This window comes from Kwoniella mangroviensis (genome assembly GCF_000507465.2).
Source record: "Kwoniella mangroviensis CBS 8507 chromosome 1 map unlocalized Ctg01, whole genome shotgun sequence".
NCBI lineage: Eukaryota > Fungi > Basidiomycota > Tremellomycetes > Tremellales > Cryptococcaceae > Kwoniella > Kwoniella mangrovensis.
The window spans coordinates 6,659,285-6,685,302 of NW_027062533.1; the positions used below are offsets into that span (position 1 = coordinate 6,659,285).

The 26,018-nt window shown below is 44.5% G+C and overlaps 9 protein-coding genes across 9 annotated transcripts; 4 read left to right on the forward strand and 5 right to left on the reverse strand.

Annotated features, from left to right (window-relative positions):
• Positions 1 to 237: 237 nt before the first annotated feature.
• On the forward strand, positions 238 to 4,027 carry I203_102480 (uncharacterized protein; the record flags this gene model as incomplete). Its single annotated transcript, XM_065517114.1, has 12 exons — positions 238 to 550; positions 657 to 1,191; positions 1,252 to 1,383; positions 1,452 to 1,730; positions 1,787 to 1,969; positions 2,024 to 2,101; positions 2,160 to 2,288; positions 2,350 to 2,695; positions 2,760 to 2,861; positions 2,924 to 3,101; positions 3,162 to 3,462; positions 3,523 to 4,027. 12 exons carry the CDS (start codon positions 238 to 240, stop codon positions 4,025 to 4,027), a joined length of 3,081 nt encoding a protein of 1,026 aa, XP_065373932.1.
• A 553-nt stretch (positions 4,028 to 4,580) lies between these two features.
• Positions 4,581 to 11,180, reverse strand: I203_102481 (uncharacterized protein; the record flags this gene model as incomplete). Its single annotated transcript, XM_019149857.1, has 20 exons — positions 4,581 to 4,782; positions 4,870 to 4,909; positions 4,975 to 5,156; positions 5,243 to 5,359; positions 5,428 to 5,468; positions 5,532 to 6,499; positions 6,562 to 6,755; positions 6,818 to 6,882; positions 6,939 to 7,120; positions 7,173 to 7,372; positions 7,455 to 7,796; positions 7,846 to 7,913; positions 7,973 to 8,182; positions 8,240 to 8,353; positions 8,411 to 8,575; positions 8,639 to 8,758; positions 8,818 to 9,273; positions 9,328 to 10,332; positions 10,383 to 10,580; positions 10,650 to 11,180. 20 exons carry the CDS (start codon positions 11,178 to 11,180, stop codon positions 4,581 to 4,583), a joined length of 5,400 nt encoding a protein of 1,799 aa, XP_019000955.1.
• Positions 11,181 to 11,667: 487 nt separating this feature from the next.
• I203_102482 (uncharacterized protein) lies at positions 11,668 to 13,050 on the forward strand (the record flags this gene model as incomplete). The annotated part of the gene is made up of 5 exons (XM_019149858.1): positions 11,668 to 11,736; positions 11,821 to 11,977; positions 12,061 to 12,335; positions 12,434 to 12,622; positions 12,805 to 13,050. The coding sequence occupies 5 exons, from the start codon at positions 11,668 to 11,670 to the stop codon at positions 13,048 to 13,050; spliced, it is 936 nt and encodes a 311-aa protein (XP_019000956.1).
• A 284-nt stretch (positions 13,051 to 13,334) lies between these two features.
• Positions 13,335 to 15,580, reverse strand: I203_102483 (uncharacterized protein; the record flags this gene model as incomplete). Its single annotated transcript, XM_019149859.1, has 14 exons — positions 13,335 to 13,384; positions 13,460 to 13,469; positions 13,543 to 13,603; positions 13,674 to 13,907; positions 14,004 to 14,239; positions 14,332 to 14,526; positions 14,588 to 14,613; positions 14,676 to 14,741; positions 14,806 to 14,849; positions 14,919 to 15,046; positions 15,136 to 15,199; positions 15,272 to 15,321; positions 15,389 to 15,411; positions 15,490 to 15,580. 14 exons carry the CDS (start codon positions 15,578 to 15,580, stop codon positions 13,335 to 13,337), a joined length of 1,278 nt encoding a protein of 425 aa, XP_019000957.1.
• A 596-nt stretch (positions 15,581 to 16,176) lies between these two features.
• I203_102484 (uncharacterized protein) lies at positions 16,177 to 18,051 on the reverse strand (the record flags this gene model as incomplete). The annotated part of the gene is made up of 7 exons (XM_019149860.1): positions 16,177 to 16,375; positions 16,429 to 16,493; positions 16,560 to 17,418; positions 17,474 to 17,577; positions 17,638 to 17,769; positions 17,834 to 17,907; positions 17,964 to 18,051. 7 exons carry the CDS (start codon positions 18,049 to 18,051, stop codon positions 16,177 to 16,179), a joined length of 1,521 nt encoding a protein of 506 aa, XP_019000958.1.
• A 594-nt stretch (positions 18,052 to 18,645) lies between these two features.
• On the forward strand, positions 18,646 to 20,530 carry I203_102485 (methionine aminopeptidase, type II; the record flags this gene model as incomplete). Its single annotated transcript, XM_019149861.1, has 9 exons — positions 18,646 to 18,790; positions 18,854 to 18,883; positions 18,945 to 19,059; positions 19,130 to 19,428; positions 19,510 to 19,658; positions 19,728 to 20,077; positions 20,162 to 20,270; positions 20,326 to 20,409; positions 20,468 to 20,530. 9 exons carry the CDS (start codon positions 18,646 to 18,648, stop codon positions 20,528 to 20,530), a joined length of 1,344 nt encoding a protein of 447 aa, XP_019000959.1.
• Positions 20,531 to 20,753: 223 nt separating this feature from the next.
• I203_102486 (uncharacterized protein) lies at positions 20,754 to 21,930 on the reverse strand (the record flags this gene model as incomplete). The annotated part of the gene is made up of 5 exons (XM_019149862.1): positions 20,754 to 20,964; positions 21,047 to 21,142; positions 21,229 to 21,290; positions 21,402 to 21,536; positions 21,718 to 21,930. 5 exons carry the CDS (start codon positions 21,928 to 21,930, stop codon positions 20,754 to 20,756), a joined length of 717 nt encoding a protein of 238 aa, XP_019000960.1.
• Positions 21,931 to 22,295: 365 nt separating this feature from the next.
• Positions 22,296 to 23,393, forward strand: I203_102487 (uncharacterized protein; the record flags this gene model as incomplete). Its single annotated transcript, XM_019149863.2, has 6 exons — positions 22,296 to 22,443; positions 22,596 to 22,723; positions 22,812 to 22,876; positions 22,944 to 23,078; positions 23,180 to 23,284; positions 23,345 to 23,393. 6 exons carry the CDS (start codon positions 22,296 to 22,298, stop codon positions 23,391 to 23,393), a joined length of 630 nt encoding a protein of 209 aa, XP_019000961.2.
• A 290-nt stretch (positions 23,394 to 23,683) lies between these two features.
• On the reverse strand, positions 23,684 to 25,841 carry I203_102488 (uncharacterized protein; the record flags this gene model as incomplete). The annotated part of the gene is made up of 8 exons (XM_065517115.1): positions 23,684 to 23,912; positions 24,012 to 24,218; positions 24,290 to 24,393; positions 24,502 to 24,765; positions 24,840 to 24,956; positions 25,046 to 25,354; positions 25,437 to 25,596; positions 25,720 to 25,841. 8 exons carry the CDS (start codon positions 25,839 to 25,841, stop codon positions 23,684 to 23,686), a joined length of 1,512 nt encoding a protein of 503 aa, XP_065373933.1.
• Positions 25,842 to 26,018: the final 177 nt, after the last annotated feature.

Genomic DNA, 26,018 nt, shown 5'->3' on the forward strand with positions numbered 1-26,018 from the left:
CGATCCCATGAGAAAACTAAAACTGACCAGTATGATTTCACAGAATCACTCTCGGTCATTTCGAGTGGGATCCTGGAAATACAAAAAGACTTCTTCATCTTTGAAGAGGTAACTGCGAAACGATCTTCATCTCCTTCGCACGTCCTATAACGATAAGATACCGTTTCCTTGACAGGTTCTAGGAAACATCTCTTATTGTTCTCTCTATCGACCCTTGGTCCGCCGAGCATCATCACAATGGCCGAATCGAATCCTGCTTCCCTCGAGGGATTTACATATCCCCCTTTACCTCAATCCTCTTCTTCACCTGATACCACTTCGCCCACCGATGTTCTTCTCCAACACCACCATCAAACTCATCAGCCCCAACAATGTCTGCCCACACACTTCCAATTCGATGGCGATGTCTTGTCAAACTCCCCCGAACATCCTCAGCCCCTAGATATGTCCACCGCCACTCCTTGGGCTACACCCATCGATGGCTTTTCGGGTGGGTTCAATACGCTCAACATCGATACTAGTCCCGTACAAAAGAGGACCGATGGTTTTGGTGAGTTGCTTAAACCTCAAAGCGTGGTAGGTCTATTCAGCTGACGAGAGGTGATCCCTGCGTCTTTGCTTGTTCTGTGGCGAATCTCCCTGTGTTTGTATTTCAGAAACTCTCAATCAAGCCAACCCGGCTTTCACCCCTTCGATGGATTACCCACCGATGCAACAATCTTTCCAACCTTCTCATGTTCTCTCGCACGCATCTTCATCTTCGTCCTTGGCTTCCATGTCTTCTCAGCACACTGATTCAGCTCGATTACTCGTCCAAACCTTTCCCACCGAAATAAACACCGATTACCACATACCTATGGAACACTCAAGACAATCAAGCTATTCTTCCCTGTCCATGTCAGCTTCTCAAGTCCCGCCTTTCGATGAGAAATTCTTCGGCAACACACCGTTACCTGCTTTGGATATGAATGTCTACTCGATGCCACAAATCACTACCTTGCCTGACTCGAACCATTACAGCAATGCTGGTATCCCCACTGGAGAGGTGTTTAGACAACAACCTCCGAGATTGGCACTTCAGACTCAAAACTTGCAAGGGATGGGTATAGGTGTAGGTAAAATGACCAGAGAACGAAGTTCAAGTAGAAGTACTCCCTACAACAGATACAGGTCTGAGAGTGTTTCTGTCAAGTAAGCTAAACCATACCAACGGATAGAGAAATAGCAGCTGATTAATATGGATTCTCTCAGGTCCGAAGCAGATGACGAGATTGCTTCGATGCTTAGTGCCTCGACCAACTACAGCTCGGTCACACCTTGGTCGACCACGGCTATGCATCCCCTTAACGGAGGTTTGAACAAGATGTCGATTCATCATCGAAGGTGAGCTTGATCTGAATCCGGAATTATGTTTCTGGGATGAAAACAGCTGAGCTCAGTTTGACCAACAGAACTAGCTCAAACACGCCTTATAACACACCTATCAACCCGTCTCCATCAAGACCCATGTTAGCTCGATCAAGAAGAAGCACCTCGTTCATCCTTGCGAAGCAGATGTCCCAACCCGATTTGCAGTTCCAGAACCAACTCACGGGAGTGGCACTCTCCGGTTCTGCTCTCGAGAGGCAAGAGACTGTACGAAAGGACTTGACCGATAAATCAAATGAAATCAAGAGGATAACGAGTCAGACTCAACAAGATAAAGCTAGGACTCTATGGGTACGACGATGGTAAGTCGCCACTTCTGTACGATTAGGAGATAGCTCACTCGACTTTCCGAGTTTAGGTTGATGCTGAGCTATACTCACGCTGTCGGAAGGACTGTCCCGCGCCAGGGTTTATATCATTCTTACACTGTGTCATGCGATGAGTATGGCTTGAAGCCCATCAATTCAGCTTCTTTCGGTAAAGCTGTGAGAGCCGCTTTCCCCGGTATCAAGACTAGAAGACTTGGTGTGAGGGGTAACAGGTGAGCTTTCTACACATAGCAATTCTGATGAAAACTCATCAAAGGATGAAACAGTAAATACCACTACGTCTCTATCAGACCTGCTATCCAGATTGAAGCTGAAAGATTGAACGAGTACGGTGACTCTAGCGGGTGAGTCGGATTTCATCTGTCAACTGGGCGCGAAAATTGCCAGCTAACTTGAGCGTAGCGCCTGGCATGTTGTCCCCGAGGACGGGTCGATGGATTTCAAGACTACTTCTCAACAGGATTTCGATGAAGATATGGAGGAAGAGGACTTGGAAGACAGTGAAGAGGAAGAAAACCCTTTCTCTACTTCGTAAATATCACATTGGTCATTTTCCGTGAAGACATGAAGCTGATATCCCTATTCAATATAGCAGTACACTCAAGAAATCACCTTCGGCCTACGATTTCCGAACGTACACTCGTGCCAATTCCGGAAATCGTTCAAGAGCTACATCCATCAACGATGCCTTCTCCTCTCGACCTCGATTTCCTCGAAGACATACGACTGCTGCTTTGAGTGGCGGTTTCAACTCTTACCCGAACAACCTCGAGGTCCCAGTTCCGGTGTACAATCTCCCTGGATTCCCCACTGCTGCCGATGCTGGGCATTTGGCAAATGAGCAATCCTTACAAGATTTCTGGATCTCTTTCTGTCACCACCAAGAGACGTTGGTACAGTCTATGAGGACCATGCAGTTTGATAGGTATGAAATGAACGTGAGTCAGCTTGACGTTGAAAGGCTCATACGCGATCACTCAGCTGATGAACTCTGTGGTTCAGTGCCGAACTTTCTGGGTTGGCCTTTCACATCAGAGCTACCAGACATCTATTCAACCTGCCGTATCGACCATGATCTCAGATGCTATGGCAATTACCCATGATGTAAGCCTTTCGGTTTATTGATCAATGCCACAAAGAGTTAAGTTGATCACGTCACCTTCCAGCATATGATCGGTAATCTCCTCAGCAAGCTCAGTGAAAATGTTACCATCACTACTCAAAATGCGCTTCGTGCTTTGGCGGATAACCTCGAGACGATAATGGAAGAATCTCTTTCCTCATTCCACAGGGAGTTTGCCGAGGCTAAAGTTGAACTTGCTGTTCGAGCAGCTCACTTGTTCAGTAAGTCAGCTGTAAAACTGCAATGGAATTGAAGCTTCAGCTCATGGACTATGACTGTAGCCCGTTTTCTTGATCTGAGACAAGTGACGTTTGCGCTTGGACCTATACTTTCCGATGCCGCCCAAACAAGAGAGATGATTCACGCGTGGACCTCGCTCGACATCCGATCTGTTTCAGATCAGTGTGCCTTGTCTTGCTCATGTGAACAAGATATCCTGGAACAAGTTCTGGCAGATTTCGGTCAATGGCTCGCTGACGGTGATCGTGCTCAAAATAAGGGAAGAGGGATCGAACGATTATCGGAATGGGTTGATAGGGTATTGAAGCAGGTGATGGGTGTCCCTGGTATCACTTTGAGAGCGTGAGTATCACCGATCATCGTTCAGTGAGAAGCAATCGAGCTGACTGATCAGGCTTGAAGTATCGTGTGCAGAGTTGGTTTTATCACTTCCCAGGTCATGAGAGACTTTACCCTCAAGTCAGAAAAATCATTCGGATTATTCCAGCTTATCAAAACTTTTATCGATGATTACGTGTCCATCACATCTTTGAGACAAACAGCCTTATCAACGAAATCAGTCGAATCAAATGCCCCAACCTCAATGCCTACAACCACCGGACATTCGGCTAGATCCTCGATATCGTCGATGAATGTATTCATCCCCTCACCGTCACAAAATGATCTCAACATATCCTCAACCGACCTGTCCACCGCCATGCCGTTCTCAACAGCTAATAATGGTCTAGGCTCGGGAAGTCACATGATGATGGACGAAGGTCAATATCTCCCTCTACCCAGTATGGAAGGTATGGAATCGGAAGGCAACCTGGTCACTCCTCGACCATTCGGTAATGTGAACAAAGGTGATCAAAGTGAAGATAACAGTAGTGGAAGCAGTTCGAATCTCATGCCTTATTCATCTTAGAGGTACATCTTGGTTGATACCATCAAAAATTCCGGTTCTCAAATCACATGTCACCTCCGTCACTGGGCAACAAATATCTGTAACAAAGAAATGAAAACAAAACAAAAATCGAGAAAGGCAGTACAAATATCTGCTTAACTATCATGTGGACAATTGTGAAAACTTTGGGTTTCTCTTCTTTTTCCCCTCTATCTTAGACTTGACTATACATGTGTACATTCCTTTCTCCCATATTTTTCTGTTTTCTTGACGAACGACTCGGTCTGTTCTTGTACCTCATATATATACTAAAATGCCCTCATGAATTAGCCATATTTTGAGTGGATGGTGACAGCTACAACTTCTCACATCACATCAATACGTTATTTGTATAGATAGCCTATTGACGCATGTGAAGATGCTCAATCGATTACTTTACATGACAATTATATATATCTATCATCATATCATACTGCTATACTTCTGGGGAATTACCTAATCCCCACGTCAGAAATCAGATTATATATCTGATAGTATCCATACCTCGTCACAAGATCATCCCTTCTCTTCTTCTCTAATCCATCTTAGCTCTCTGTTGAGCCCACCATTTACCCAAGGCATTCGCAGCGTCCACTACGGGACCACCATCGTTGAACACCCTGGCATTCTCCAACATCAACTCTACATCTTCGTCTATATGTTTCGCTTCTCGATATTGTCCTTTGTCGAATTTGTTTTTGATCAATGATAGATCTCTAGCATCATCTGGTGGGATACTACAAATACAAATGATATTTTCAAAATATCCTCAGTCAGCCAAGACTTGCTTCAAGATATGATGCACGGCGAGAGGAGAAAGTTACATTTCGAAATATTGTGGGATACCCAAAGCTACGGGATCGACTATTTCATGATGATCCAGTTAGAACGTCCATCTCATATATTGACAGATCACTTGAGCAACTCACCAGCATACCTGAACCATTCACTATGTGGATTCTTGATCGCCTGATTGATCAACTGGCCCATCGCTTTCCTTTCATCCGGAGTCATCTTGGCAGACGCCACTTTGGGCCATTCTTTCCAATACAAGTCCTCGATCGTATCTGCACACTGAGTGATCTCACCAGGTGGATTAAATTGACGACAACTATCGAAATCAATCACGCGTTTCATCAGCTCATCTTTTCATTTGACACCATGAGGGGAAAGTGAGAGTGGGTCGGTTTCACTTACTTTGCAAATACCAATTCGATATCTCTAGCAAATTGACCCAAGTTCTTGTACTGCTTCTTATCGATCTTCTTGACGATCGTACTGAAATCCATGGGATGTTTGATCTCGTCCAAATAGCTAATCCATACATTACATTTCCACATCAGCTATGCATGACCGATCACTTGATTGCTTAGCTAACTCACGTTGGACAGCCGTCCGCAATCGGATCAACGGGTTTCAAGAACTGTCAATCAATCGAACTTTCCGTCAGCAAGCACTTTTTATGACAGGAATATGTTTTACTCACAAACACCGCGGCAAATTCTTTCATCAGAATATTCATCAGGTGCTTGGCCCTCTTGCTCTTCATCGGAGTCGTATTTTGCGCCGTGGGAGGTAGATTAGGAGGAGGCTCCCTCTTCACCTGTGCAACAGCAGTAGCTGCCACATCAGGTTGAGCAGGCGGCGGTAATTGAGCTTTGGGTGGCGGAGCAGGTGAAGCACTGGCGGTCGTTGATCTTTCGATCGAACTAGCCTTCTTTCCTCCAGGAGGTATCGTTACAGATAAAGGCTTGGGTTTAGCTTTCTTGCTAGTTGATTTATTCTCAGCTGAAGCTGAAGAGGTGGAAGGTATTTGAGAAGTTGACGGTAGAGGTGGTGTTGATGTCGACAATTTGATTTTACTAGTAATGCTTGGTTTAGGTTCCACCGAGAGACTACTGGTCCTTTCCTTCTCGGGAGATTTGTTTCTAGGTTGAAACGCTGGTATCTTGATCTTCTTGGCTGCAGGTGGTTTAGGCGAATCACGTTCTGATTTCGGCACCAGCAACTCGTCCAATCCATCGTTGAGTGACGGTCGTCGTTTTTCAATCTCATCGACTTCTGCACCGAGGATATCATCCAGCTCGTTCCTCGATCTGGAAGGTTCTTTCCTCTTCTTCGAAGGTTTTGCTTCAGTCGAGGGGAAAGTCGGCACCGGTGGTCGATCGGGGCTCTTCGTAGTAGCAGACAAAGCTGATTTCTTTGACGATGGAAGTGGCGGAGGTGCCATTGGTGGGACATGTTCAGTGACTGACGTATCGATACTGACAGTCTTTGGTGCTTTGACCTTGAATTTCACTGCTGTAGATTTGGGAGCGGGTAAAGTGGCCTCAGGTGTCGGTTGAGCTGCAGCGACTGGTGCAGGAGGGATGATCAAAGGCGCTTTGGGTGCCATAGCAGCCTGTTGTGCGGCTGCAGCACTTGAGCTGAGCGTATGTTCCGTCTTCGACCAGACTGAAAAACATTGTCAGCAATTCTTAATATCAAGTTGGTATATTAAACATATATGAACATACGTGCATTGAACATCCTCTCAAATGCCTCTCCCGCTTTTCTAACAGGACTAGCAGGAGATACGTTGTAAGTGAAACAATTGGTAATGATGAGTTTGACATCGGTCACGAATTCTTGACGGTTCGCATACATTCCATTATCGAGTTTAGCGGAAATAGTTTGTAAATCCATGGGATTCTTAATGATAGCAGCGTAGCTTTGACAAGCCATATGTGTCAGTCATTTACCCCTTCGAGTAGGGTATACAATGCGACTTACTCATGAGCACCATCTCGCACAGGATCAACAGGTTGTCTGAACCAGAAACTGGTTTTATGGGCGATCTTTTGAAGCTCGGTCAGCTGCTACAACGCATTTTCTGATGGCTCAGCAAACTTACAAGTCTTTGCAAAGCAATCGTTATCGCCTTGAAGTCATTATCACTCAATCCTCTCCTCTGCTGTTTAGGGACTTTATCTTTCTTCTTCTGCGACGATTGCGCGTTGGGGTTCAATGTGATCTTCAATGGGATACTTGTGCCTCCCGGTGTCATTTGACCATCGACTATGGGGAATCCGTACCCTGTACGATACTGTAAGCTCAATCTCGCAAAACAATGGAAACGCTAGCTTACCTTGTGCATCGGGTCTGATCTCCGAACTTCCCATACTCAACCTGATTTTAGGTGTAGGTAATGCTGGGGCGGTCTCAATGGTGGGTGTCTGAAGTGTGATGATATTTCCAGGAAGGGGTTCCGCACTACTCGAAGAGATTACCTCCGCCACTTTAAGCAAAGCCATCAAGACCTCATGATCTGGTGATATGAAACTTGAGCTGAAAGCCACAGAGCAGGTGAGCAAGCTAATCCCATTGGGTTGACCCCAGACCAGATAGGCAAGACTGTCTTTAAACTCACATAAGTAAACCTTGAACAAGGACCTTGACATTGTCCTTCTTTGAAAACTCTTTCCTGACAGCTTTTACGATAGCGTTGTTTTGAGCTTCACTCCTCTTTTCTCTAGCCTCCTCATTCTCATCTTCTAGCACTCCAGGCTGAGAGACCTGGATCTCTCCAATAGCGAGAGTCATAAGAATCGATTCTGACAGACCTCGTGCGACATGTCGGCGGATGGTGAGTGATGAATCAAAGCGTATCACCTCGTCAAGGTATCTATCGAGAGCCGACGATTTGCCAGGAGGCTTGCAAAGTAAGAGCCCGTCGAAGGCAACCGTTCGAATGGGCTCAAAATTACCCTCACTAAAAGGCAAGTCAGCTTTTTCCCTACGTTGAGCGGGGCTTAGCTAACCGAGTATAACTGAGTAAGAGTCGAGCATCGTTGGTGATTTGTCCAGCTAGTATAGATTTGATATGCGTCTATCACTTAACCATTAGCACCAGTCCCTTAGCTTATCTGGTAACCAAACCAAGCTTACCTGTAAACCCGCTTTTGTTATTACATTATGATAGCTAGGTACCAATCGATCCATTGTCATAGCCCTGTCCAAGGCATCCACGGACTCTTTGAGCAACGAGGCTTCCGCTTCTCGTTCATCTTCATCCAGTGACGATTGAGCTACAGATCCAAAAGTAAAGGCATTCCCTATAGCTGTGATGATTGAAGCGAGATAGTATGAATCGGACCACTATGACAGCGCATATCAGCCTCTCCCCTGTCCCATGGTATTTTCAGATATACTTACATCATTCCCGGTATTATCGTTCAACCTTAACAAATCGAGCAAGATCTGCCTGACATTTCTCCAAACAGTCCGAGTTCGCATATCTCGAAGATCCGGCATGGCAGCTATCAAGCTCTGTGGAGGCGCTCAGTACAATAACAATAACAGACAAGAAGTGAGCTCGAGACGTACCTTTTTCACGAAGTAATCTGAGAAAATAGAGAAGTTATTTGGAAGGGGTCTGCATTCTATGGCTGAAGCTTCTGCATCCGGATCGCTTGGCGAATGACAAAATAGGGTCTGAAAAAGCTTGAGGACCAGGAAGTAACCTATATAATCGCACTCGGCTATGTTGTACTACAGCATATCCGTAAGCCAAGGTGTTTGATAACGACCTGCAGATTGATGATGATCGCATACCTGTGCTAGTGCTCGTGCAGCTTCCATCCTCACTCTGTAATAGTAATTCTTGACCAGCACCGTTCTCGCCAATTCACTCGCTATCACCGGTGATGGGAAAGCTCGCATTCGGTTGATAGCCTGACGAACAATCAACCAACATGATGACGTGACCGCTTTTGCCGATAGAAATAACTTACCTCCAGTTGAGCAATCACATCTCTATCACCTTGAAGTTGACTGATCCAACACCAAGGTTTCTCATTATATTCGATCGACGCTAACCATTCACATTCGGGATCTATCCTAATCCATTCATACCCCCCACCCTCACCTAACATCTGATCAGCATCGTTCTCCCCCCACTCAGCTACTCTCCACCTTCGACGTTCTTCCTCATCTTCCCACGGTGGATAGGCGAATACTCCAGCTCGATCGGCAGCCTGCAATCTAGCTTCATCCTCTTCGTCATTGGTTTCTCCGGCCGCCAAGGCATCTTGCATCTGACTAAAACGCGCCGCGATCTGACCTGAACGCCTAGTACGCTTATACTTGGTATTGAATGGTAAGGGGAATGTCTTGGTCGGGGTTTTGATATCGATCAAATGCTCAAAAGGCGCTCCATCAGCTTCGTGAATCCGAACCGTTAAACTCCCCTGCGTACAGATGTCAGCTAGATGGAAATCATAAGCGAACAGCTGACTGCTTACCTCGAAGAAATGTGTCGGTCTTTTCCAAACTGCTGTTTTCCTGACCTTCTCACTCAATCTATTGATATAATCATTAGCAGGTTGACTTTGGGTTACAGTAAATTCCACCAGCAATTTCTTCTTGATGAAATTTGTCTTGATGGACAACCTTGGACATCCACTTCCAAAAATCCACTGATCTTGGAAAGTTTGCAAGTCTAATCCAGATACCTTCCTACACTGTCGAAAGAAGTATTGAGTCGTCAATGAGTTCCCTTGTAACTCATCGGACAGAGACGCAACGAATATTCTCGGTATGACTTGTGATAGACCTAACGAAGTTCCCGTTTTTGCAATATACCGATCGAGGATGTGAAGTACCAATGGAGCTTTAAGATTGATGAATGCGGTCGCATTCGCATCTGGAGGATCGATGATTCCAGGGACGCATAAAGGCCATTGTGAACCTTGATCTTGCTGAACACAACGGTCGATATCCTTCTTCAACCTAAATCTATATTCGTTGTTTCCTAACAAATGCCTGATGAACTGAGCTTGAATGTAGAGTGCTAATCCATTGATAAGCCATGTATCTGCCAGAGTCCGTTGAATGATGTTCACACCGACCCATTGCTGTATCAATGCCAATGATAAGACCTGTCTAATTTCCATGGCTTGTTCGATCACTTGAGGTGGGTGTAGTAAGTCGGAAGAAAGGATGGCGAGGGTAGCGGATGTGGAGCAATTGCTTCTTGGATTGTCGACGAAGACTGCCTTGAAGTCTGTGAATGGATAAGAACCCATTTCTGCGTAGAAAGTCATTGCTCTTGGTAGCCATGATGTGGAATGTTTCAGTTTGTCCGATTCGCCAGGAAGGCAGAAAGCCAATATGGGCTTGTGTGATTCGTCCGCTGAACAACAATGCATCTCGAAAGGACCGGCGGCGAAGGAGATGTGCTGGACGGAAGTAGGATTGGTTTGCAGATAGTAAAATATCACCTTGTTAGGGTCGTGAGGGTGGGATACCTGTATATGTGAGTTAGCTACATCTTCCCCAAGTATGACATCTAGCTTACCTGTTCCATCAGCTCTCCGCTGCTGACTACCATCACGGGGTATGCTTCTTCGTCGGTACCAGGTTCTCCACCTTCTAGGTATCGAGGTACGATGAATTCTAACTCCCATGTACACCTCTCCCATAGACTGTCCACACATGGCGTCCATATCCTGGCGGCATCGTATGTGGTGGGTGACAGGAACATATGAGGGATTTGCTACAGTACGTATTAAGTAAAGAATAAGCTAAGTTGTCCTATTGACAGACAAGATGACAGATCGCTCACAGTATCATTGCCACCATCTCCCGGTCGGTTAAACACGATACCTTCGACAACATCACCTCCTAAGACCAGTTGATAATTGATTTGAACATGTATCGGAGCGAATGAAACTTGAGTCTGGCCATTCCCAGATGGCAATTCGGTATGTATCAATCTCACCCATCCACCTGAAACTGAAATTGCTAATTCACCTTCATCGCTTTCACCCATCGCTGACCATGTTTTTCTCTTGATCTCCGGATGAGACTTGATGTCTATCGGTGGTTCTCTCGTAGGTAGAGGTTGGAATGGGTTGGACAGTGTGAACGATGCCGGAGTAGGTAAGAATGCTTCGACGGGTGTAGGTGATGATAAAGTGACATTGTTGATTTGCAGTAAAGGGGAAGCATTGAGATAGATTGCTCGTAGGGATGGGTTGGTAGGTTGGATGGTCAGGAAGGCAGAGGCTGTAATTATACCTGAAAAGTCGATGTCGAGCACATTCCGCTGATGGGTCACGGTGAACCCCCGTGAGGATCCGTATTCTTCTGACATGATGGAAAGTCAAGGATGGATCCGGAGGGGTTAGGGTAATGTCGTTATATTCGTGTACTGAGAAAGGGCATGACAGGAGGTTTCCGAGTCAGCGTGGGGGAGTCGACGGAAGTGATGGTGTCGCAGCTCTGGCGTGAGCGAATTGAAGGAGCGAAGGAGATACGACGATCAAGAGAGGCATGAAAGAAGCAGAAACAAGTCACTCTGTCATGTTATCATCCATCCATCAGGCATCAACAACCAGGAACCCGACTGTTGTCAAGCCTAACCAGGTCAAAATCGTATACATGGCGAAATAGGCACGTGTGTGCTGATCGGTGCCCCATACTCGGAGTGCATCCAAAAGTCGCTCGATGATAAAATGGTAAACGGCCGAAAATCAGTCATGTAAGATGCATCCAGATCGATCATCTTGATATTGATAAATTAGCAGATACCTTGAGTCCGTGATTCGCATTCGCATCACACTAGGAGGAATAAGTTAGACATGGGGGATTCAACGACAGATGTGACGCCAGCCAAAAGGCGGCCTCCCACTTTCCAAAGGGCACTGGTCGTAAGTCAACAACATCCGAACAATCTGACTGATTGACTTTGTATCTCAATGCTGATCTGTGTGTATCATCCTGCGATGTGATAGTCCGGTGCAATCTCGGGTCTAGCGGTAGATTTCATGTTCTTCCCATTAGACACCATCAAGACTCGTATACAGTCATCAGCGGGGTTCTGGCAATCGGGAGGGTTCAAAGGTGTCTACCGGGGTGTAGGTAGTGTAGGTATGGGAAGTGCACCTGGAGGTGAGTCTCAACATCATGTCAAGATATATCATATCGTCTCCTCTCAATTCCCACAAGGCTGATATGTTTTTGAAATCTTGCAGCCGCAGCATTCTTCGTAACCTACGAAACTCTCAAACAGCGTCTACCTCAATATCAACTATTCAAACAGAACGAATCGCTCAATCATATGGTCTCAGCCTCTGGAGCAGAGTACATCTCATGTTTGATCAGAGTACCCACCGAGGTGGTCAAATCTCGTACGCAGACGGGCGCATATGGTCAGGGGAAAAGTAGTATACATTCTGCTATTTCCACTATGAAATTTGAAGGAATTAGAGGGTTTTATAGAGGGTTTGGAATAACGATCGCAAGAGAGGTGAGCGGATCTGCTCTTCCTTCTAAAACGAAACGCGGATCCTCTTTACACTCTCACCAATTTATCAATTATGCTGATCACTATTACTCTATATTTAGCTACCATTCACATCGATCCAATTCCCATTATACGAATCCCTCAAATCGCTCTTATCGAAACATTACCTAGGAGGCAGGAGACCAACTTCTTACGAAGCTGCTATATGCGGTTCGATAGCTGGTGGATTCGCTGCGGGAGTGACGACACCTTTGGATGTAGTGAAGACTAGAGTGATGTTGGAAGCTAGGGTGAGTGACACATTTTCCAGACAGAGATATGTCAGCTCTGTGAAGAGATATCGTTACCCAAGAGCCGAAGAAATTGGAATCATTCCGTTCTGAAATAGAAATCTAGGGAACAAACCAATAAATACAATACATTCTTTCCTCGATGATATGCTTATATACTGATCCCTCGATTCTGGATATAGACCTCAACCCAACAACCCATCCAGGGTATACCCCCACCAAACCAACCTTCTCCCTCTATCCTTTCCTTCCCACCTCGTCTACTGGGTATACTAAAGAACGAAGGACCCTCAGCGTTATTCAGGGGCTGGCAACCACGTTGCTTTGCCATTTCATTAGGAGGAGCGGTATTCTTGGGTATATATGATCTGGTGATCAATTTCGGGGTGGATGAGGATGGGAAACCAAAGGAAGTGAAATTGACATAATCATAGAGAAGGAATCAATGAACATAGATAGTGGCGTTGAACAGCCGTGCCAGCTCAGTATCAGATCATCTTATCATGATCTGTCACAGTAATCAGGAAGGTCTACTAGAATATCAAAAGACTGGACATGCTGTTCAATTTTGATATTGTGCACTGTAGATTTAGAAGATCATATGATGAATTAATAGAGATAGGATAGGTCAACATCCAATACATATATCTCAACTTTATCATACCAACTATCATGAAATGGTATATATCACCATCACAAAATCCGACGTTTCCTAGTTGGCAAATGCCTGAACACCTGTGATGGCTTTACCTAAAATGAGGGCTAGATGGACGAATTATCAGCTATATTCGAGAACGTATCTCATCCGGAATGCAAATAATCAAATAGGTTACTGACCATGGATGTCCTATCGTCCCACGAGATGTCACCATCAGCGCTTGTAACAAATATGAGAATCGCATAGTGCACTGTCAACTTACATGCGTACCCTCATAGGTATTTGCTACCTGTAGATTCTGTACATGTCTTCCAATATGATATCTAGGCGTTCAACAAATCAGTACAGTGACGCTGCGGGCGGTTCAAGGAGAATAAAAAAGGTCACACTCACTCATCCGAACAAGCATTCCCACCTAGAATATCCAATAACACTCTAGAATGTTTTAATGCCTCACCACAGTTATTTCTCTTCATCATCGACACCATGTCAGGTGCCCATAATCCCTTGTCTTTCAATCTACCCAGTTGAAGGGATCCTAGTAGTCCCAAGGTACTGGCTGTAGATGCGTCGGCAAGTTTCTTTTGGATCAGTTGGAACGACGCGAGAGGTCGATTGAATTGGTTTCTACGTCATTTGAAATCAAAATCAATCTCTGTCTATTCACTCTAGCTTTCACTTTTATGTAGAGAGGATTATTCTTAGAGGGTATTGATCACTTACCTTTCCAAAGCGTATTCTCTTGATCTGGCAATACAATCTTCCAAAGCCCCCATTACACCCCAACTGATCCCGTACCTAGCATTATTCAAACAACTGAATGGGGATCCCAATCCGCTGGATTTGGGTAAGATCGCATCAGAAGGAATCTTGACGTTATCCATGAATACCGATCCAGTAATTGATGCTCGGAGAGCAAGTTTGTTCTTGATGGCCGGAGCTGATAGACCGGGTGTATCCTATAAGACCGCAACGAAGCATTCAGCCAAATACGATTGATCATCTGGTGTCATAAGTGATGCTGGAACTTTTTGCTTTTTGCAACACTCACCTTCTCAATCAAGAACCCTTTTACTTTGCCTTTTTCACCATCTTCCACCAATCTAGCCCAGACTACGAAAAGATCCGCAACAGGAGCGTTGGATATCCAAGTTTTACTACCGTTCAACGTCCATCCTTCTGAGGTCTTGGTAGCGGTAGTTTCCATAGAAGATGGATCGGATCCATGATTGGGTTCAGTGAGACCCTATTGACATTCATTATCAGTATCCTCACTGGGTCTGATTGAGGGAATCGAGTTAACATACGAAACAACCGATCAATTCTCCCTTTGCTATATTTGATCGTCATTCAGCTAAAGCTCTTCCATTGACCCCTAGAGAATGTCCAGCTCACCTAATTTAGGTAGATATTTCTCTTTCTGCTCTTCCGAACCGAACTCGTTGATAGGGTGCATCACCACTATACCGTTAATCAGCTGAGTGTCTCTGGATCCCGCACGATCGATAGCTGAAATGAGACATACACGATGATTGTACACTCATAGCTGATCTATAACCTGAATCGACCCTATGAACATCCAGTATAAGCTACGAGTCGGAGACCCCTTTCGACAGAATAAGAATCGTGATAGCTCACCTTTCTACCTCTCTCGCTATCAGTCCATATGAGACACTCGATACTCCCGCACATCCATATCCATCTATAGTGGCTCCCAACAATCCTAATTCACCCATCTCACGTAAGATCTTGGGATCGAAATCTTCCTGTTGATCCCAATTGCAAGGATTTTGGAAATCATGAGTCATCTGTGTAAGTCCTACGCATACGAATCATAGACAACGAGGCAGCTTACAGTTCGATAGGCATTGATGACTCGAGGTAAGAGGTTCTCTTGACAGTAATCTCTAGCTGTCTCACTATGATTCAAAACGATATATCATCACACAGCGTCAACCTATTTGCAAAGTTGTATAGATGATATAACTCACGATATCTGTTGTTCCTCATCTGTCAAAAGTGATTTCATATCAAGTGGATCCTTCAAAAGAGCCATCATCAGCTTCGATCTGACCTTTCTATCCCCAAGGGGACATGAGGTAGCTCACCTCCCAATCGAATTTAGCGAATTCTGTGATCGAGAGAAGCACCGTTAGTCTATACTCGTTGAATCGCAGGACAGGACATGACAGGGTAGATCTGGGCCTACTATTTGCCATCCCCCTCTTGGATACTACCACACCGCTCTTTTGTAGAGCCGATGCTCGAAGTAGAGGTCGAAGTGATTGTAATCGAGACATGATGGGTGTGTTTAGGATTTGGGCGGTGACTCTTGAGGTTATCCGGAGGTGATAGTATGAACGAGGAAGTTGTCTGTGGGGATATGTACAAGATTGAGAAGCTATGCTTGCTATATATATAGATCGATTCAGTTGATACTGTGAGCAGATGTTCGAGTATAACAGGTGATACGAGTGGACATCCCAACGTGTAAAAGCGCTTGTAACAGAACAACAACAACAGTCAGTTGCATCTAGTACTCGGTAACTGGCCAATACCATTTAGCCGGGACATGACACACTGAGAGAGAGACAGACATCACCTGCGACTATACTAGCGATACACTTCATGCATTGACACTCAAGACTATCAGTTGATCATCCATCGATCCATCGAGTTGAGATGAGAGGACTGATTCCGATACAAAGCATCAAGACTTCAGTCGTAGCAGCCTTTCAAACATCTTACTTCCTAAAATCATTTCCATGATACCTAGGAAAGTGTGCGCGTCAGAAGACGAGAGCAGCCAGGACAAACATCACCCGATAAACGAAACGAATACATCTCAACAATACTGACTTTTTTCTACTGATACATTACTAGTATGTTAGGAATTTTAGGCATCACCAAATCGATCAGGCATCAACACAGGTCCCAATAGACTCCAAGAGTAAAGAGCGTAACAAAGCCAAGAGCTGATCACTCGCATCCACATGGTAGTCTCTGATCGACCGATGTAAACGTCTGGCTCAGCTACATCGAGAGAGGTGAATGGGTCGGTAGGGTGAGCGACGGGCGACGTTGAGATAATCGCCCTACGATGGCGACGTCAGCATCGGACTTATGCGACAGCATCAGGATGACTCACCAGTCCGTTAATAGACCCGCAACGTACATTGCCGCCATGACAAATATGATGTGGAACCAAGAGTACTGATCAATTATGAAATCTATTAGTAAAGGTTCGTAAATAGTAAGGTAAATGGGGGTTCCACTCACGTTGTACTTTGTACCACCTCTCTCATCATCTCTCTCTTCGCCTATTGTGGCTTCAATCTCATCATCATCATCTTCCGGTTCATCTAATACACTAGCAGGCAGAGAGCCAGCATTGACAGCAGCAAGAATCGCTTGATACCTCATCTCATCCCTTCTTCCTTTAGGTTGATTCGTAACCATCCTCACTTCACCGTCTTCTTCCGTTGATTCTGTTGGTAAAGCAATCGCTCCTGCTCTGTGACCCTTTCCTACCAACGCTTTGGATTGTGTGGCAGCTCTCGAAGTTGAATAAGCAATAGCCAAGAAAGTAAATAACGCTCCAACGATGACCGTGGTAGTTTTCGTTCCTCCACTTGCATGTAGGGGATTACAGTGTCCTTCTTCTTTGTGATTGACTACAGCCGACGCAATAAGGTAAGTACAGTACGCAGCAACCATGGATGCTTGGGTCAAACCGGATTTAGGATTGGCTTCTTGAACTGGATGGGAAATAGCTATGACGGTGACAATGAGTGACAAGATCAAATTGAAAGTGATGAAGAACGTGTTGGTTCCACAACCTGATCCAGCGAAGAAGACGTAGAGAAGAGTCGTAAGGGTTATTGACGCGGCGAACATCCCGAATGTTGATCCGACTAAGATGAATTGCCATAAACTTGATTCACCCCTTTCCCAATTATCTAAACATGTTTCTGACCATGTGTGGGCGAAGTCGACCAAAAGGACTAAACCGATCAGGATGAACAAGCATGCACCGATTGGAGCAATGTATGAGCCGTAGAACATGAAAAATTCGTTGGGGATTAGGAATGATAAGAAGGATAAGAGGAAGTAAAGCAGGAGCTTAGGTCCCCACCATCTGCAATGATAAAATATAAGCTATCAATTTGGTATCCCGTAAAAGAGAAGCTTACCCGTTCTGGATAGCAGCCCGTTTCGTCTTTGTTGATCTCACTCCGATGAGAGTGGCCGAGAGCAACAAATGGAATAAAGCAAGAGCAAAGCAGAATCGATGGACCTGAGAATTACGACAGAAGATAAGCTGATTTTCGACAACAATAATAAAAGAAAAGCTTACAGCAAGTAGTCCATAACATTTTCCACCCGAACAATCCATCTTGATCCAATCCCAGCTCAGTTTTTCCAATTGTTTGATAGCTATATCCGTCCGGGATAGGTAGGCCAACATGGATGATAAGGCGAATATCAACTATATATAGTGTACCGTCAGTTTTCTCACCCATATATGCTGCGAAGGTGTTGTTATGACTAACTCCAAATCCTACTCTGGTAGCTATAGATGAATTACAATTACATGATTTACAGAACGCCGAAGCTGCTGTTCCACCTGTTTGACATTCACAGGTCAGCTTTGATTGCTTGCCAGAAAGAAGGAAGACATACCCATGAATATCATACATCCCGAGAAGAGCGATGAGCCTATGGCTCCTATACCACCTGTGAGGAAGGGGATCGATAGCAGTGCACCCATTTTGTGAGACAGCGTTTGTGGGTGTTGGATGAAAGAGTAAAGGTTGAAGAGGGTTTATGTGTCAGTCCTAGTGGCAAATAACCCATAACAATCGCACAACGGACCGACGGGTGAAAGCGAAAGGAGCGAGTTAGGCTCGCGGATGGGTTGGCAGGTGGAAGCTGACATCGATGTGCCTATTTCACTTCGGTGACGGGTTCTTCGAAAAATGTTTGAAAGTGAAATGAGCTACCTACCCGTTCTCCATCTAGCATGTAACATCTGTCCGCTACTGGTGGTTATATCTGTCTATCGTTCACTAAACGACTTGCATATATCTGACTTGGTCCCATAGTATTCAAGCAGACATTCGGACTGTGAGTACGCCTCTACCCTCTTACCGTCATCCATGACATCCCTCCTCTTGCATTACAAACTCCCCTTCTCAATGATGCTTGTCACCAAGATATGTTAGACTTCTGCAGAGTGTTCATTTACTCACAGTAGATACCCATTATCTGACTTCTGAGATATCACAATTTTCTTATTCTTTAAAACCTGTAATCAAGCTAGGTAATTTGGACACGACGCTGACATGCTCATTCTCCAGGCAATATGGCTCCGGTCGCTGTACCAACTCTAGAGGATTTGAGTATATCGGAGAAGAAGGAAGAGAAGAAACCTGATGTGGTAGATAACGAAGATGAAGAAGGAGACGAGGAAGATGATGTAGAAGGTGATGATGCACCTGAATCAGGAGGTCAGCTGCCTGCAACCAACCTCACGTGGGAGAAATCAAGCTGACTTACCTCCAACAACGTAGATGCTAAGAAAAAGAAGAAGAAGAAGAAGTGTGAGCTTCTCCTTCACTTTTCACCAACTGGTGATCAAGCTGACAAATAACCACATTTTAGCGAAGAAGAAGAAATCTGCTACCGTCACTCAATCTGAACCACCTCGAGTCGGATTGAGTAAGATATACAAGAACGGTGTATACCCCATAGCCGAGGAAGTGGAATACAAGAATGAGTCAGCTGCCCTGTTGGCCACCATCTTTTTAGACGAATGATGACAGCTGACATGAGTAACTCTGGTACAGTACGACATCTCGAATAACATCCGCCGAGATGAGGGAGAAAGAACGTCTAGCTCAAGAAGACCCTTCGACCCGATACTCAAATATACGTAAAGGTGGTGAAGTTCATCGACAAGTCCGTTCATATGTACAGAAAAACATCAAACCAGGTATGAAGATGACTGAAATTGCCGAAATGGTCGAGAACGGTACGAGAGCGTTGGTGGAGGAGAACGGATTCGAGAGTGGGATAGGGTTCCCAACGGGTTTGAGTGTGAATGAAGTTGCTGCTCACTATACACCTAATCCTGGAGATAACAAGAGTGAGTATCAATCATATCTAAGCATTCAAATGTGCGTTGATTGAGCGGAATCCAACTAATCTCGCCTGAATGTGATTGTAGTACTGCAGAAAGGGGATGTCTTGAAGGTAGATTTCGGTGTACATGTGAATGGTCGAATTGTCGATTCGGCATTCACTATGAATTTTGGTGATCCATCTTGGGACAAGTTGTTAGAAGCTGTGAAGGATGCCACAAATACAGGTATAAGTGTGAGTCATCTATCATGGTCCGTGACCCATTGCACTTTTAGCTGATATCCTTTGTAATGTGTGAAATAGGAAGCCGGTATTGATGTGCGATTATGCGATATTGGAGAACGTATACAGGAAGTGATGGAATCTTACGAAGTAGAAGTGAACGGTAAAACATATCCTGTCAAATCGATGACCAACCTCAACGGTCACTCGATAACACCATACAGTATCCACGGAGCGAGAGGTGATCTACCAGGGAAATCAGTACCGATCGTTAAACAGCATGGATCGAATATAGATACTCAGCGAATGGAAGAAGGAGAATATTTCGCAATTGAGACATTTGGTTCGACTGGTAATGGAAGAGTGGAAGAACAAGGTGCTTGTTCACATTACGCTTTGGCTCAGCACGCTCCTGAAAGATATACTGGACAGTGAGTAGCATTTCAGCTTTTCCAGAGCCATCAATCTTTGAAAGTAAGATAGCTGATCAGAGCGTTCACTTTGGCGGGAAACAGCCATCAATCTGCTAAAACCCTTTTGGCTTCGATCAAGAGGAATTTCGGCTCCCTACCTTTCTGCAGAAGGTATCTTGAACATGTAGGAGAGAAAAACTACTTGCTTGCTGTAAGCTTCCTGTTTCACTCGGCCTTGAGAAACAAGCTGACATAGATTGATGTAGTTGAATACATTGGTAAAAGAGGGAATCGTTTTGGATTACCCACCTTTAGTCGACTTGAAGCCTGGTGCTATGACTGCTCAATTTGTGAGTTTTCACATCTTCTCCTGGCAGAGCCATGTGTGGCTGACATACGATGATACAGGAACATACTATCCTATTGAGACCCACATGTAAAGAAGTCGTCTCCAGAGGTGATGATTATTAGTTTCCGAGATTGTGATCTGGAGGAAGGGGATTATATACTGTCAATCTTGTATTTTTATATGCTTTACCATAGCTGATAGCTCCATATGCACTACTTATTGCGTATCATTCTTTGTTCTGCTGCACGACTATCAGAGCTGAGAAACGTAAATCATGATTTCATATATGAGATAGATTACTGTACAAAATCGTCGGATGGTAAATCGATCGTTCCCTTGTATTAATCAAAAACCAAACGTATAACCTAACAACAAAATCATACAGAACCCAACTACACAACCTATGATCAACGTATCTCTCCTCCTTCTAGTTCTTATAGCAGTAATCAAAGAATTTATACCTGGCATTTGGGAAAGGACGCCACCCATCCTTGAATCGATGGATGCGAGGAGTGAACGTTGTTGAGCGAAATCTTCTCTTGTAGCGTATGCTTGACTGTATGATTACAGAATAACGAGATGAGTCTTATGATTTCGAAAAAAAAAAAATAAAAAAAATCGGTGGATGATAGACTCACTTTAACGTATCATCCATCATTCTATGACTGGAATCGATCCTACTTCTATCTTGGAGCAACGCATCTGTCTGAGAGTTTGTAGCTGATTTGTAATCACTGAAACATAATATGCAAAATGAATCAGCTGTGTTGATTATCAACTCAAAGATGTAGCTTTACTAAACTCAAATTGATATACTCACTTGATATCCTTTCTCACTGATCCCAATAGATTCGACCTTCTTATACTCTGTTCCACATTACCCTATTGAAAATCAAAATCAAATCAGCGTATCGCTCCTGATTTTAGACCAGGATGGCTTGGCAGACATTGACCTGCGACGTGGTATAGTCGAGAATATTATTTATGACTCACCCTCGTCCTCAAGAAATCCCTCCTGTAATCATCCATATTATCTCGATGTCGCTGAGCAGCATGTTGCATCGATGCGGAAGGTGGTTGAGAAGGTGAGTTGATCAGGGTTGATAAGTCATCTATCGCTTGTTCGAGCTATGCATATACATGTACAGTCATCAGCTCAATGTCTCAACGACCACCCTTGATAGATACCATTCAAGCACTGATTTTCTCATCCATTAACAGTGAGGTCCATTGTACAGTGAACAGTCAAGTGTGACCAATGATCTTGGCAAGATGACCATAAGCACATTGAATAAACGATCTCACTCACCTTCCCTAGGAGCTCCTCAATCTCCTCTTCTACCAACTTATAACCCCCGACTCCATCGCCATCTTCCTCCAATCCTGCCCCCGACGAAGAGGTACTACCTCCCTGACGGGCGATGGTCGCTGCCAGTTTCGAGTAAGTCGACAATTTACTGTCTAACGCTGTTTCCAGAGCTCGTGCGTGCCGCCGGGCGTTGTCCCATGTTGGTGCTGCCATGTTGAGGTCTCTGAGGGTATCGAGTGATGGTCAGTGAGGAGTGCTGTATGTGATCAACCTGACAGCTAAGGAGGTTGGACGTTGATGCGTAGAGCATAGCCGAGCGAGCGATATGTCGTGAGTGGGTTACCTATATAAATAGTACAGTATGTACCATATATGATTCAACGTGTCGCGTGTCATGTCTCGACGAAATCAAAGATATCGATGACACCCTAGCCTCCATCTCCATCTCATCTCATGTCCATCCAACAAAGACAAACATCGTCTTACTTAGCCAGCTGGCCTACCAACCTACCTGACGAAGTCTTACAAACCCAAACGGAAACGAACAGAAAGAAAGAAAGGAAGGAACGACGAGCAACATGATATCACGTCGGACGATACTATCTTCTTTGGCGCTGGGATTACTGGGAGCAGCTCAGGTGTCAGCTACCGCTCTGACGGCCATGTTGGGCGCGAACGAGAGGAGTTGTTATTATGCTGATGTAGATGGAATAGGGGAGAAAGTAGGTAAGTATACATCATTTTCAATATCATCATCCTTCAGCGAAGGATATGCATACCATATATTATAATATGGAATTGGAACTTGGACCTTCCACCTCTATATGTCAGAGTATCGTCAATGAAGCTTTATGAAAGCTCACTATCATCATTCACAGGGTTCTACTTTGCCGTACAATCAGGTGGTAATTTCGAGATAGACTATGTAGTGATGGATCCAGACGATAAAGTGATATTGGAAGGTGTTGCTGAGAAACAGGGTGATTACATCTTCACAGCGAATCAGGTGAGTGATACCTGTTCCCTTTCAACTGTCCATTTATCTGAGATTTGAAGATAATCATTATGCTGAGTCATCTGGATAACTTGTATAGGTCGGAGAGTACTCATTCTGTTTCGAGAACGAGGCATACACTTCAGATAAATTACTTGATTTCGAGTGAGTCAACAATCTCTCAAGATGATTCTCCTGTGCGAATACCGATGATGATAATCTATCAAAATAGTATAATGGTTGAATCCGAACCTCGTAGAATATTATCAGCCCAACAACAACCATTGAAAGAACATACTTCTTCCCTTGAGGAAAGTACTTATAAGATCAGCGGTCTATTAAGTAGTATAACGAGAACACAGAAATAGTAAATTACTCTCTTCATATCTCTCCCTCCTGCAAAACTAGTGTGTCTTTGCTCTTGAGGGAAATTGTCACTGATATGGTGTGGTCCAATCTTGTATTTAGCTTCCACACTCGACATCATCGTAATTACTCTACAGTCCTATCCACTCAATCTAGGATATTCTGGTTTACGATTTTGGAATGCGTCATTATCGTTGCCATGTCATTGTGAGTATTCTTTCTGATAACAAACTTCCAAGTATGAAACTGATTGCGTATGATCGACAGGATACAAATCTGGATTTTGAAGACATTCTTCTCGAGATCTGGAAGGTGAGTCCAGCACTACACATCTCAGCGGTTCATCACAGGGTCCAAGTCCCGCTGATCATATGTCATCTTCTTCGTTGATAGACGTTACAAGGTATAACGAAGTCAAATATAGCTCAACAGTGTTGCAGATCTCATAGCATTATGAATCTGATATTCCAGTTATATTTTGTTATTTCACTACATCCACCTTGTCCCATGAGCCATAATAATGAGGAAATATTGACGAAAACATCAATTGCATAAAATATAAGTACATGATATCTAAATCCCTTATTGGGTATATTCTCTACTTGTCTATCGATGATGAGTTTTCGATCTTCTCTCTTGTTCCATCCTGATGGACTCATGAACCGTGACAGCCTCTTCCACCCAAGGTAAGCTGAACAAATCAGATCGTCTAAGATCCTCTTCACGAATGTTACCACCGTTCAATCCCGGTGTACCAATTTGGTAGCCCAGCATTTGATCTAAATCTCTTGCCTGGACTGCGAGCCAATTTTGGATGAATGCTTGCGGGTTTGAGCTGTAGATGAGAAACATCAGTATGACATCCACATTACAAGCGACGAGTCATGATAGCACAAAGAAAGTTGCTTGCCACCAGTAATATTAGATTACTCACGCAAAGGACTCCAAGAAATCTCTCTTCTGCTTAACATCCCTGGCGAAATAAGCCAATTCTCCAACTTTATCTTCCAGTTGTACAATCTCTTTACCTTCTTTACCTTCGAAACTCTGTACGAGACTTGACATCTTTGACTTGAGGGGATCTTCAAGTTCGATAGGTATATCGAAACACTTAGGATGGAAGTTGAAATCTTTGTCGACTCTGTCAACGAAAAAGACAATGTAAGCTACATTTCACTTGGCTGAACGGGCGAAGGTATTGAAGAAGCTTACTGTACGGTATAAGGAATGACAATAGGATCAGGATGAGTCAGACACCGAGTTGCGATTTCTGGTAATTGGTGGAATGCTATTGTCTCTTGACCTTGTGGGAAGATCTATAATTCCAGAAGACACCTAAGTCAGCCTTTCCCTCATTTCCATTTCTGCATAATCCAAGTTCAAATCTTATGAACTAAGCACATCAAAAATGAGATTAGACGCACCTTATCCAACCCTCCAACAGGCTTGATCACCGTTCCATCGTCTTTATCTTGCGCTCCAACCACTTTGACCAACTTCCAAACTGCATTGATGATTTCCGATCTCGTTCCTTCCTTCATCTGAATCAGGTCCGCGAGTGGTTGTAACACCTTGAACCTATCAGGTGAATGGGACAGGTGTATTATAATTCTAGCATTGATGTTTCGATCACCCCTTCGAAGGATCTCAAAGCCGTCTAAGGGCGGTGCAAGATTTTGGGTGTGCCACTGTTCGTTTGTGTCAGCTCGTCTTTCCCTTGGACTTCTATCAGACCCGAGAGATAAACAATATCGGTACTTACCTCAACTATATTGCCTTCGGGGAAAGTAGGTGCTTCCCTATTATCGAATTCCACCACCACACGGTTCAAGAAAGTCGAGAACTTCCTCTTGTTTCGATCCAATCTCGTATTCCCAGACTAATCAAACAGTCGACAAGAGACGTCAGCCTCATCCTTCTTTTTGGGGTAATCTCAAATACCAAATATCAAGTGGAAGCTGTACTGACATCCAGTAGTCTGCCTTCAATCTTCATCACCCATCCTGCTATTCCTTTACCGGTATTGACATCTACGTCCGGTCCCAGTGTCTCCGTCTTGCTCTCCTGTTGAGGAGGTACGGCACCAGCAGCAGCTACAGGAGCAGCATCGGTCATTGACACGTCCCCATCGCCTTCTTTCTTCTCCTTTCCATTCTCAGCTGCGGGAGCGCCTTCTGCAGCAGTAGGCGCGGGTTCAGGTGCTGGTTCGGCTTGAGCTTTTTGCCATTCTTGATCGTGTGCTGTATTGGAGATGAACACCCTCAAGGTTCTTTTCACCTACCACAAAAAAGGACAAGACAACTATTAGCTCATCGTCTTGTGTAAGAAGAGCTCAGATGGCTGGGTATAAGACACATACTCTGATTGGTTTACCTAAGGCATCGTTGATCTCAGCCTTCTTCCTCAATAATGTCCAATCGAGTTTCTGTTCCAGTTTCAAAAGGTCGGTGAATGCTGGTGAGTCCGGTACGAGAGATTGTAAGACGTGAGGGGGAGGAAGAGGTGGACGAGGGTGTTTTCTATATGTTGATAAACGATGTTAGTTGACATCTTTACTCATGAGATAGATCGTCATTTACAGACAGTGGGACGCAGATTTCGGGAATTTGAGAGAGGGCGTGTGGGTAAGGGAAATCACGTACAGTCTTCTGACAGCGTCTGCATCACCTTCTGCTCCTCGCTTGTTATCGGTTGATACTTGAGATTGCTGAGGATAAGGGGGAGCCTGAGCAGGGTTGGAAGGACCTGCTTGAGGTGTCGCCATGGTACTTGTGGTAAAGGGTGTCACTCTAGAGCGATGTACTAAGATGGGTCGTTGAATGTATGCAGACTGATGATGTATGCTCAAGGATGAAAGAAGTACGATTTAATGTTTACGACTTGAAAGGGAATGAATGAGTGAAACGCGAACGAGTGAGTGAAATGTTCAGGGATGATCCGG